The sequence below is a fragment of the Hyperoodon ampullatus genome (genome assembly GCF_949752795.1).
Source record: "Hyperoodon ampullatus genome assembly, chromosome: 15".
Classification (NCBI taxonomy): Eukaryota; Metazoa; Chordata; class Mammalia; order Artiodactyla; family Ziphiidae; genus Hyperoodon; species Hyperoodon ampullatus.
The window spans coordinates 49,696,139-49,709,532 of NC_136928.1; the positions used below are offsets into that span (position 1 = coordinate 49,696,139).

A 13,394-nucleotide genomic window follows, 5' to 3' on the forward strand; every position below is an offset into this window, starting at 1 on the left:
CTTTTCTTGAAAGTTACCTTAAAACAAAACTACAGATTAAAACTCCCATCTCTGATGGAACTAGGGGACATTTTTAACCTCTAATCTAAATTACAGTATGGTAAAATGACCATGTGACTATGACCATAGCAACCAGTTCAGATTAGAGCAGGTTTTATAATGGGGGCCTCTGGACAAGGGAAAATGAGGAGAGGGGGGGCTGCTGTTTGCCTTAGTAAACTTGTGGATCTATTTGACTCTCCTAGGTGTGCAAAATTGAAACCTAAAGAAAGCAGGGCATTCACTGGTGGTCCAGTGGTAAGGACACTGCGCTTTCACTGCTGAGGGCGAGGGTTCAGTCCCTGGTCAGGGAACTAAGATCCTGCAAGCCGTGCAGTGTGGCCAAAAAAGAAAACAGAGAAAGAGCATCCATGCATTTGAAAATTTTTTAGTAGGTATACTGTAGCAAAGTATACTTGCAGTACTATATGTTGAACTAGCCCGGACATGACACTGCCTGTTACTGCAATCTTCATGGAAGCCCAGTAAATAGCATACCTTTTCCTGCCGCATTCTGAACAAATTAAGAAATCAAAGGGACTTCCCTGGTGACGCAGTGGTTAAGAATTGGCCTGCCAATGCAGGGGACACAGGTTCGAGCCCTGGGCCAGGAAGATCCCACATGCCGTGGAACAGCTAAGCCTGTGTGCCGCAACTACTGAGCCTGTGCTCTAGAGCCCATGAGCCACAACTACTGAGCCTGTGTGCTGCAACTACTGAAGCCCGCGAGCCTAGAGCCCGTGCTCTGCAACAAGAGAAGCCACGACAGTGAGAAGCCCGCACACTGCAACGACGAGTGACCCCCGCTCGCCACAACTAGAGAAAGCGCGCGCGTAGCAGTGAAGACCGAACACAGCCAAAAATAAATAAATAAATTTTTAAAAAATCCCAACTGGATTTCTTAAAAAAAAAAAAAAATCAAAGCCATGAAGAGGCTGAAATATCAACTTCATTACTCTTAGAGGTTAAGTCGGAAGATACAACAGAATGAGAACCAGATAAGTCTGTTTAACTGAATCCCAAATGAAATAGGCTTATTAGACAGGCAGTGTTCATGGGGTAGTAACAGAAGGCATGCTCCCTAAAGGCAGCTCATTTCCATGAGGAAAAGGGTGAAGCTGAATTGAGCATACTCAGTTTATTATTTCCCAAGTTTACCATTCAGACATGTCATGCAACTCCTGGCAGAGAGAGACAAGTTGCACTCCCTTCTCAATGATGAAAATACCAGAAATGTTGAATTGTTCCAGTCTGACATTAAACTCTTTCAGTCTAGCCTCTTTTAGCATTTGTTTTTCTTTCTTTGATGCTCAGTTTTGCCATAGTAGTCTATATACATACACCTGGTGTCCATCCATTTTTATTTGGTATAAAATCAAAGAAGAAAAAACTTTTTTATATTTTAAGAAGCCATTTTTGATGCAATCCCCCAATTTTTTTTAAAAGAATAAGATTATAACCCATATGTTAACAGGTAAGTTATAAGTGATTTGTACTTTATTTTTGGAAAGTGAAACCTGAAAACTACTTCTAAATGTTATTCTCAGCCATTTTCTTAAAGAGTTAATTATGTAGTGTATTAGAATACTCGGAATTATATCCTGTTTTAACCTCTGCTGAATTTGGCAAAAAGCCCTACTTGAGTGCTTACCATGTGTAAAGTTTTATATAGATGCTCCAGAAGTTAGTGTAGTCCTTTCTCTTCAGGAGCTTATGATCAGGTAAAAATGGATATGGCAAATACAATACAAGGCTGTACCTGGAAGTAGCATAAGAAAATACTTACTGCTAAAGGGAATTTAAAGAGAGTACACGTTCACTTTTTGAAGAGAGATAGACAAGGAGGATGAAATAAATGGCTTTTAGAAGTGCCATCTTATAACTATCTCATTTTTTCCTCTAACATTCAGTCTGATTGAGTCTTAGAGTTTAGGATATCAGTATTACAGTAACGTTTATCCACACTAGAAAATAAGTAAATTTATCTGTTATAGAAAATTTAAGAAATTTAGAGAAGTATAAAGGATACAGTAAGCATCCATAATACCACTACTCATTTAATCACGCTCATATTCTTGTTTCATCCTTCAAGTTGTTTTTCTTCAAATACAATTGACATCATACTGAATGTAGTCTATCTTGAAGTATATACTGTTCTTTTCATTTAACATGATAGTATGTGTAACATGAACATAAGCCTTCACAATATTTTATTGAGCTAGTTACCTATTACTGGGCTAAGATGAACATTATCTTGTGTGTCTTTTTCTGTAGTCTCTGATTATGTCCTTGGGTCAACTTTTTAGAAGTTGATTTCTTGGGGCATTTTTAAGGCTATGAGAGTTTATTTTCTTTAGTACTTAAATAAACTTTTTGTTGAAGGATATATATTCTTAGTGGTAATGGTATTTATTTCTATTTATCGAATAAATCTTTCCCTATTTTTCTTTCCTGGGTTTGAACATACTCACATTAATTAGAGAATTTATAGTTCTCTGTTTTACTAAAACATTGTAAATATGTATCATTTGAAATTTAGTATATATCTGTCTATGTTTCATTCTTAACTCTTGAACATCTCTGATAATTTTGAGGTATACATTAAAAAGGCTTTTTAATATCATTTCTTTTTGGAAAGTAGCTTTACCTACAGGTTTAATTTCTGTTTTTTCCAGGGTTACTTTGAAAGTTGCAACATACACAGAAACAGGATAGCAGGCTTTGAAGTAAAAGCTTACGCTAACCCCACAGTGGTTCGATGTGAAATTCATCATGGGCAGACTGGAGGAATATATGTTCATGAAAAAGGAAGAGGACAGTTCATTGAAAATAAAATCTATGCAAACAACTTTGCAGGTGTATGGATTACCTCAAATAGTGACCCAACAATAAGGTATTTATATATAATTATGGATGGAAATTATGTTTTCACTTTATGTTTTGTGCTATAAGAAAATTTAAGGTACTTAGCTTTAACTCTTACTGTCTTTCCTAGACACCTGACTACTATAAAATAGATTTTCCTAGTAAAAGTCTGTGCATCTGAATGAGCATAGCTATTGCATTTATTTTGGGGTGTTCTGTTTGTTTTTTTTCGTGATGTAAGCCACGTAAGATACTTTTATGAAAAATAGAAAATGCTGTGATTTTTATTTTAAATTCATCAAACTGCATTATAGATGAGTAAATAGGGCTGTGATCTTCCCTTGAAATCTGAATGACCTTTTTTTTTCCCCCCGAGAGGCAGCAGATAGAATAACCCAGGAAATTAATTATCTCAAAGATACTTAGAGAGACCAAGAATAACAGAGAGTCAAAACTTCAAGCTGTCACCTTTCTTTAATAGTTCCTACCACTTCCTCTGGCCACAGTAAGGAAACAAACAGATCCAGTCTTAAAGGCATTGGCTAAGACTGTAGAACAGAGCGATTATAATTTAATCAAATACCATGAATTATTTTTGTCAAATTTTTTTCCACTAGCTTTATAAAAGTTGATTATGTGATTGCCATCTTAACTACTATTCAGCAAATGTTTATAGATGAGCTAAGAAAAGTTCTTTTAAATGGATTAGCTTTTTTTTTTTTTTTTAATCTTAATAGGTTTTGGGTTTTTTGTTGTTGTTTTTGTTTTGTTTTTTTTGACCGCGCAGCTTGTGGGATCCTAGTTCCCTGACCAGGGATCGGATCCAGACCCCCTGCAGTGGAAGTGCGGAGTCCTAACCACTGGACCACCAGGGAATTCCCTGGATTAGCTCGTTTGAGGTGATTTTTTTTTTTTTTTTTTTTTTTTTTTGCCAACGTTGGGGGAAGATGTGGAATCTTTTTTTTAATTTATTTTTATTTTTGGCTGTGTTGGGTCTTCGTTTCTGTGCGAGGGCTTTATCTAGTTGTGGCAAGCGGGGGCCACTCTTCATTGCGGTGCACGGGCCTCTCACTATCGCTGCCTCTCTTGTTGCGGAGCACAGGCTCCAGATGCGCAGGCTCAGTAGTTGTGGCTCACAGGCCTAGTTGCTCCACGGCATGTGTGATCTTCCCAGACCAGGGCTCAAATCTTTGTCCCCTGCATTAGCAGGCAGATTCTCAACCACTGCGCCACCAGGGAAGCCCGAGGTGAATTTTTAAGAATGCTGTTTCGTCTCAAATACTAGGTGGCTTTTCCAAAGCTTTAAGTCTTAGAAAGAACTGGAAGGGAAATCACCTAGTCCCTCATTTCATAGATTAGGAAACTGAGGCCCATAGAAGTTAAATAATTTTCTATGTCACATAAACATGAGTGGCCTTACGTTATTGTATAAAACAAGCAAGCTTTTCTGAATAGATGCTTTTTTGTGTTTTGGGTTTTTTTCCACATAATTATAGGGGCAATTCTATATTTAATGGAAATCAAGGTGGAGTTTACATCTTTGGTGATGGACGAGGCCTTATTGAAGGAAATGACATTTATGGTAAGCATGTGGTTCTATAAAATTTTAGAGCTTGACCTGTGTTCCTGACATTAGCAAAAAGACCACTTGGAAACGTTCTGAGTAGGAGAACTGATCCAGTTTTTTTAAAATTCTCAATAAAGATTATTCTGTGACATTTATTCACTTAACAAACATTTACTGAGTACCTTCTAAGTACTAAGCAGTATTCTACATACCAGCGATAAAAACAAAACTTAAGACCCTAGTCTCACAGAGTATCTACAATTCCCTTACATTCACTCCATTGTTTAACAGTTAATAAATTATTTCTGTGGTAGTTTAATACACTTCGGTACTAATTAGAAAGGGAAAACCCTTATTCCTCATTAAAACTTCTGAGGTATTAATTTAGCAAACAATTACTAGGTATCTATGTGCTAGACACTGATATGTTCCTGGGCTTCCTCTTTTGCTAACACTTACTGGATAATACTTACATAAAGCTTACTCAGTGCCAGGCACTTTTTTGAGCGCCTTACCTGAATTAAGTCATGTAGTGTTTACATCAACCCTGTGAAGTAGACACTATTAAATATCCCCACTTACTGATCAGGAAACAAAGGCACCAAGAGGTTAAGCAGCTTATTCAAAGTTACACAGGATTCAAAACTTAACAGCCTGGCTCTAGAGTCTTTGGTCTTAACCACTATACCTATACTGCCTACAGTCCTGCATCTTCTTACACTCCTAGTTCCCTTAGTTTTGTCTTGGACTGCTCATGGATCATAAGTATCTTTCTGAGTATGACATATTTCACAGAATTGTGCTCTTACTATGTTCCGTTAGGCTCCATATGTTGATATTGTAACTTTTATTTTTAAATAGGCAATGCATTAGCAGGAATTCAGATTAGGACAAACAGTTGTCCAATTGTTCGACATAACAAAATTCATGATGGCCAGCATGGTGGAATTTATGTGGTAAGTTAATGAATACAGTTCTAGAATCTCATTCATCAAAATCAGGTTAGAAAAGGGGGTGAGGGCAGAATTATCTCTACATTTAGGTAGGCCATATTCAACTTTTTCTCTCTGCCAGTGTGTGAATGACTTAAAAGCTTCTAATTATAATTGGCAATATGGGCTGAACTCATAACAACAACTGGTTGGCAGTCTGAGTTATATTTGTTACACTGGGATTTTGCCAATGTGACTACCATAAGAGTCTCTGAAATTTTCCAGAAGTATTAAGTAAAATCATAATATCACTGAATATTAATGATACTAGACTTGAATATTTTTATCTTCTGAAAAAGCCAAACATTTGAATTTATATTGAAACATAATTTAAGCATCTTGCAAAGTTTAAAAACCTGTGTATTAGTCCTATGTCTCCTGTCATCATGGTATCTGAAACTGTTACTCAAGTAAGAAAACGTAAGGGAATTTCAGAAAGGTCCTGTGTAATGCCAGGTATGACTCTAATTTTTATTCACAGTTCTAGAAATATTCATGTCTTAAATCTTCTAAAAATAAAAATTTTAGTAACTTGAACCTTGTTTTGAAGTGATTTCACCAACGATAAGTTGAAATAACAATTAACTTCCTAGTGAGGGATCTTCAGTTTGTTATATATCTTAGAATAAAATAAGTGTTTTTGTTAAACAAAATTGAATGCTACTACTCTAAGATTTAAAAGTACAAAACCACATAAAGAACAGTATAAAAACTCTGAGAGCTTAAACTTAGGTAGAGGCTATGTGAAAGAATGTTATCCATTTATCTCCTTATTCAGATTAAAAAACAAAAATTGAGATTTTTTTTGGTCACAACCATCTTAAAAGAGGGAATACACTATAAACTACTTGGCTTATACAAGATACATATTGTAAATCAATGTAACTTTTATTTAGCATGAGAAAGGACAAGGCGTAATAGAAGAGAATGAAGTCTACAGTAATACTCTGGCTGGGGTCTGGGTGACAACTGGCAGCACTCCAGTACTGAGAAGAAACAGGATACACAGTGGCAAGCAGGTAAGATTATGTTAGACTCTCAGGAAATATATTGTTTTGTAAACACTTTTTTTAATTTGAAAATTTCTTTTTTTAATTTTTTTAGGTTGGTGTTTATTTTTATGACAATGGACATGGAGTACTAGAGGACAATGATATCTATAATCATATGTATTCAGGGGTTCAGATAAGGTAAATGTTTTCATATTTGGCTTTCTTTGGGGAGGGAGTTGTATGTGGGGTAGGCATGGCATACCCCAGTATAGTAGGCAGGTGTCTAGGAAAAACAGTAAGAGTTAAAGCTAAGCAATTAAGCATGGCTTAAATTGTCAGAATATAACTTTTCTTAGACTGTCTGAGGACAGCAGCCAATGGCACCTGACATGCTGTACCTGGCTTATTAAATGGGAGCTTCTGTTTTTATGCTATTTGTGCAAAATTAATAGTTCTTACACCCCTCTTTCTTGTATATTAAGTTTTTGTTTTGGAACTGTCGTACTCCTGATCATATAATTCAGTCCTTTATTTTATATATGAGGGGAGCATATAATAATAAAAGTTACTTAATCTAACCTCCTCAGTTTAGTTTACATATTAGGAGACTCTGTAGTAATAACATAATCTATAGCTAAGTGTGTTCTGTGGGAAATAGAATTAAGCAAAATTAAACCAGTTTCTTTACTGACAGACTTCTCAGAGCATCTTGAAGGTGATGCTTAATTATTTAGCTAATTCTTACTATGTAAATTTAATGTGGGTTTTCCTACTGTTATCTAACACGTGATGTGGGAGTAGAAGCAATTGAAATGGCATTATTTTCTATTCTATCCATAGGACTGGAAGCAACCCCAAAATTAGACGCAACAAAATCTGGGGAGGACAAAATGGTGGAATTCTAGTTTATAATTCTGGTATGTTTAATCTTTTAATTTTTTTTCTTGGTGCTATTAGTCTTTAGAAATATACTTTCTAAATAACAAAACCTAAATCTTTGCATTTATAGGTCTAGGTTGTATAGAAGACAATGAAATATTTGACAATGCAATGGCTGGAGTCTGGATTAAGACAGATAGTAATCCTACACTAAGAAGAAATAAAATCCATGATGGAAGAGATGGTGGCATCTGTATATTTAATGGGGGTCGAGGTATTGTTGTTAATTTTGCATTAGTAAAAAACCCAGTTTTCCATTATTCTTCCATATCTTTAATGATCAATGACATTGCTATTTAATATGTTATAAATGAGGGACTCACAGTCTTTTTCCTTATCAAGTCTCAAGATGTTTTAGGAGGTTAGTGCCTAGAGTTAAAGGAGACAAATGTTTACAGAATTTTCCTTTTCCTTCAAGCCACCTTGAGTGTGCCACTTGTTAGCGAGTCTTTTTTAAGGTAGCAGAATTTGTTTATACCCTCTCTCTGGACCTTTTAATTATTCAGAATAGTGATATGATTATAATAAACTTCAAAGTCAAGTTATAGAACTAGGTGTGGAAAATTAATTGGTCTGTGAATATATATAAATGTCTGTAGTAAATAAGGATTGCTTTGTACCTGTTCACAACTGTCTTCGTTGGAGAATGGAATTAATTAAGCCAAGATGTGCTCAGTTTGGTATCCATAAAGGTCAAATCACTTTACATTGAGGCAAAAGTTCACAGTCCCTGCCCCTTGCAAAGGCATAATTGTTCATAAAGAGAGACTGGGAGAGACTGTCAAATGCAAATTATCACCATTCCTGAAACATCAGTAACCCGGCATTATACATATCTTGTATAGAAGGTTAGCTAGTCACTACTCTAATATACCAAGATTTAATCAACAGAATTTACTACTACCACCAAACAATGATGATTCCATTAATGACACAGACTCTCAAGGAGCTTATAATCTAGTAATTCAGTAAATGACATTATCTCTGATAGGTTTCTTTGTAAGATACAATGAGGAAACACAGTACAGAATGGTTGGTTTTATTTGTAAGGTGTTGGGAAGGGTTCTGGAGTAAAATCTTGAGCTGTGTCTTGAAAAATGAGTATTTACTGGTAAGTTGGGGGGTAGGGGGTTGAAGGCCATTCTAAGTGTAGAAAGTATAGTTATTTCATTCTTTTGTTTGTTCTGTGCATACTTACTAATTGAACATCACTGTACCAAACACTGATACAGATGCTAAAAATAAAATGGTGAAACAGTACTACATCCAGAAAGTTGATAGTCTAATGGAGTGGCACATTGTAAGCAAAAGTCTAAAGGAAACAAAGTGGTTTAGTAAGGCAAGGGATACTGAAAGTCGAGGCCGGAAAAGGGGGCAGCGCCCAAATCGTAAGAGGCTTTGTTTATATATACAGTATAATGAAAAGGCTTTGTATATGTGCGGTACAGTTTGGACTAGATCTTAGCAATAGCATTTGAGGAGGTTATAGTGGACATATGCAAGATTAGAGGCAGAGTCTTGGAATAGTGTTTTCTAGGGGAAAGGGAATTTAGAAGTCAATACTGTGAACTACTACAGATGGATCAAATATGTACAGAAATAAAAACATTTCATGTCTTCAAGGGAGCAGAGAAACACTAGTACACAACTAAATATGATTCACTGTGATACATAAGTAGATTTTATAGGAGTAATATTAACTAATACTTATTTAGTACTGTGTACTTTTACATGTATTAACTAATTTAACCCTCATAATATCCCTATGTGGTAGGTGCTATTATGCCCATTTTACAGATAAGGAAATTGAGACAAAGAGAAGGTAAGTAATTTGCCCATTCAGAGTTTGGAAGTGGTGAAGTCAGTATTTGAAGGCATGAAGTCTCATTCCTCAGCCCATTCTTAATCATTGTTATCCTGCCAGAAGAGAATTAATAATTAACTTGATGGAGGAAAACTGAAAACCTCCCAGAGGAAGTGTCATTAAGAAGAAAGAGTACAGGACATTGCAGAAGGAGGAAATAATATAAACCAGAGGCATTAGGGATAAAAATGTATAGCATATTCAGAGTGTAGGTAATATAGTGAGACAGATGAGTAGGTTGGGGGAATTTTTTTTTTTATCTTTTATAAATTTATTTATGCATGCATGCATGCATGCAGGCTGTGTTGGGTCTACCGTTGCTGCGCGCGGGCTTTCTCTGGTTGCGGCGAGCGGGGGCTACTCTTCGTTGCAGTGCATGGGCTTCTTATCGCAGTGGCTTCTCTCGTTGTGGAGCGCGGGCTCTAGGTGTGCGGGCTTCAGTAGTTGCAGCACACGGGCTCAGTAGTTGTGTCTCGCAGGCTCAGTAGTTGTGGTGCACTGGCTTAGTTGCTCTGTGGCATGTGGGATCTTCCTGGACCAAGGATGGAACCTGTGTCCCCTGCGTTGGCAGGCAGATTCTTAACCACTGTGCCACCAGGGAAGTCCCCGAGTTTTTTGTAAATAGCAAGTTAATTTTAAACTTTATTCTGATAGTTTTTTATACAGATAAAAGGATATGATAGAGTGGTGGGAAACACAACAGCAGAAGAGAGGTTGGAGTGAAAGAAATGGATCAAGGAATGCTGATAGGGGCCGGAAAGAATCAGGGCTTGAACTAAAACATGGAGAGTGCAAAGGTTCTAAAAATATTTCAAAGGAATTAATTTTAATTCAGCAGGGTTCAGTAAGAATCAGCTTTGTGCCAGGGCACTAGGGATTCATAAGCTAGAAATGGTCCTTGCAACCATGGAACTTCAGTTTCTTGGTTAGAATGGTTACCTGCCAATTTTAGCAATTTTTGGTTAAATTCTACTTTAAATATCTATGAATTACTAATAAAATTTCTTTTCAGTTGAAAAATTAGTCCTATGAATTTCACAATCCAGTTAATAAGAAAACCTAAATACCACCAAAAAGGCTAGTAAAATTTGCTATATGCATTAGCCTTAATCTGGGGAAATATTTTATTATAGGTCTCCTTGAAGAAAATGATATTTTCAGGAATGCTCAAGCAGGTGTTCTCATCAGCACTAATAGTCATCCAGTCTTGAGGAAAAACAGAATATTTGATGGATTTGCTGCAGGTTTGTATTTTCCTTTGTTACCTGTAGCTTGTTTTCTGTACATAAAATTGATTCTTGGTATCTCTTTTGCTTAATAACTAAGGTGTGCAAAAGTATGCTACAGAAGTTGGCTGAATGCCTGTTAACAATTGCTTATAAGAGCACCTAATCCAAGTTTTGGATTCTTCCACTCTAAGCCAACTTTATAATATTGCTCTTATAGTTCAGTAGTAGTTATGAATCATTAATTGCATAGAGTAAATACAGGCTAGTACTACCATTAGAAATAGATTCAGATAAATTCAAGCCCTCTGGCCTCACAAACAGAATGTTTTTTTAAAGATCTTGGTAAGTGAAATCCAAGTATCATGCATATATTTCAACTTTTTGCCACTGAAGAGGGATTTCTCTTAATAATTCCAAATAACCATCTAGCTCCTACCTACACATATTTCTGGGCCCTATCTTCTTCTTAGTTTGCAAAGAAAATTTTAAATGTAATTATTAATAAAAGTAAATTACAAACCATCTGTATCATTCCTTTAGCAGGGATAGAGGATTATCAACAGTGGAAAGTGAATTGAATGTTACTGTAAACAATTCAAATAAACATTTGCATGTATTTCTTTCGATGTTAACAGTTAATATACTTTTTATGTAAAAGAAGTAGTTCACTATATTTGCTATATTTCAGGTTTCTTTTAAGAAACTATATATAAAGTGATGCATCTGCTGTTTGTAAATTTTGCTTCAGGTATTGAAATTACAAATCATGCAACTGCAACACTAGAAGGCAATCAGATTTTTAACAACCGGTTTGGAGGCTTATTTTTAGCATCTGGTGTTAATGTGACAATGAAAGGTATGTTGGAGTCTGTGTTCTGCCTATAATGCAGTAAATATGCCATGAAAAGATGATAGAAGCCATTGTTATTCAGTAACTTAATACCTTCTGTCACTGTATAGTAGTTAACCAGCAATTCAAGAGAACTATTTTGAAAGAGTTTTGTTTCACCTTGTCCTAAATAGTTGGAGTATCTGGTACAAGGAAAACTCATTTCTATTCTTAGCCGATTTTTTTACTTCACTGGTTAGCCTCTTTTAAAGTTCTTAAAAACTCTATTAAAATAATCCTGTAATTTGTTATCTTAAGTCTTTATACTCTAGGATTTCTTATTTTTTTTATTACAGATAACAAAATAATGAACAATCAAGACGCCATAGAAAAGGCTGTTAGTAGAGGCCAATGTTTATATAAAATATCAAGTTACACCAGCTACCCCATGCATGATTTCTACAGGTATATTTCTAAATTATTTGTGAGTCTTGAAATGGGAGAGAGAGTAAGATTTACTTTTCTAAACTGACAAGAATTCACATATTTAGCTTTCCCTTAAATGTATGAGCTAAGAAAGTAAATTGGGTATTTGCTAATGGAAAAATATAACTGAAAATTTTATTAATTGTCCACATTGAGTTCTGTGATCAATCTACTTTGAGGATCCTGTTTGAGACCGTAAAATATGGGAAAATGTAATACTGCAGTAACTACTGATACCACTGAAAATGTGAACCATATTGTTTTCCTAGGAGTTTCAAGGTAATGCTGTCATTAAGTGTTCCTTATATCCCAGCCACCATGAGTGGGTTTTGACTCCCCCTCCCCCATACTGATTCAGTGAAGACTTGATAGGAACTTGTTTTCCTCAGAAGACACAAAATAGGAAATTCACTTATTCCATTGAAGTCCCTTTTCAGAATTAGACTAGATTAAAGCCACAAAAATTGGGGGCCTCTTTTCTTATAAGCCAAAGGCCATAGGGTAATATATAAACAAATTGCAGTATTTTGAATAAATAACATGATCAAGGAAAATAATGTAAGCTTTTGCTTTTTAGATGTCACACTTGTAACACCACAGATCGAAATGCCATATGTGTGAACTGCATTAAGAAGTGCCATCAGGGACATGATGTAGAATTTATTAGACATGATAGGTATGTATGTAGCACACTTGCTTGCTGTATTGCCCAATTATTTTCCTCCCCTCACTTTTCCTAATCTTTGGGTTTTCATTTTGCTTTAGGTTTTTCTGTGACTGTGGTGCTGGAACACTGTCTAATCCTTGTACATTAGCTGGTGAGCCTACACACGATACAGATACACTATATGACTCTGCTCCACCTATAGAATCTAATACATTGCAGCACAACTGAATTCCTTCCCTAAAGAAAAAGTCCTGCCATTCTAACATCATAACTTAAAACATTTTTTTTTGGAAGAAGATTTAAAATATTTGCCCATGCTACAGGAAGAGACTGTATTAAAAATGGATACACAAGGTCAGTTGACACTATGAAGCTCAAGCTACCAAAAAGAAAGTGGCAATATATTGACTCAGGATCTCAAAGCTGGGTGTTTTAGCATTACTGTGTAAAGACTTTTGAAGGGACAGAAGTGAAGAAAATAAGCTGCAATTTTGTACAGATACCAACTTCTGAAAAAAGCTGGTGTTTTTACAACTAGCATTGAATGCAGTCCAATTTGCAGTAGTACTCTTCAATAGACAAGCAGCTTTGTTGCTGCCTTTATGGACGTGGGTACCAATTGCTTTTGTAATATGGTAAAAATGTGAGCTAGCACTTCTGCATTTCTTTTGATTTTTTTTAACATGTATTCAGATTGAGAAATATGATTTTAATGCTTTAATCTCATGTAGTTTGTTTTTAATTTCAAGCAAAATCTTATTGTACTTGAATGTGCCCTGTTTTGTTAGCACACCTAGACTTGCTGTAACTGTACTCATGTCCCAGTATGTACGTTCTTTCTATGAAAGAGAAAACACTAATCTTAAATTATATCCAGCAATGTTTCTGGTATCCTTTAAGAAAAGTTAAGACTATATTTCCTTCC

The 13,394-nt window shown here is 35.6% G+C and overlaps 1 protein-coding gene across 2 annotated transcripts in view; it reads left to right on the forward strand.

The window, feature by feature from the left end:
* Positions 1-13,341, forward strand: part of FBXO11 (F-box protein 11) — a gene marked incomplete at its 5' end in the record, with an annotated part of 99,195 nt that extends 85,854 nt beyond the window's left edge. For both annotated transcript variants that reach the window (XM_079721096.1, XM_079721097.1), the window contains 12 exons: positions 2,715-2,932; positions 4,401-4,486; positions 5,333-5,427; positions 6,360-6,482; positions 6,568-6,653; positions 7,296-7,372; positions 7,465-7,608; positions 10,392-10,502; positions 11,236-11,343; positions 11,673-11,781; positions 12,380-12,478; positions 12,568-13,341. In XM_079721096.1, coding sequence (XP_079577222.1) covers positions 2,715-2,932; positions 4,401-4,486; positions 5,333-5,427; positions 6,360-6,482; positions 6,568-6,653; positions 7,296-7,372; positions 7,465-7,608; positions 10,392-10,502; positions 11,236-11,343; positions 11,673-11,781; positions 12,380-12,478; positions 12,568-12,697 — 1,386 coding nt within the window. In that variant the 3' untranslated portion in view covers positions 12,698-13,341. The remainder of the gene's footprint in view (positions 1-2,714; positions 2,933-4,400; positions 4,487-5,332; positions 5,428-6,359; positions 6,483-6,567; positions 6,654-7,295; positions 7,373-7,464; positions 7,609-10,391; positions 10,503-11,235; positions 11,344-11,672; positions 11,782-12,379; positions 12,479-12,567) is intronic.
* Positions 13,342-13,394: the final 53 nt, after the last annotated feature.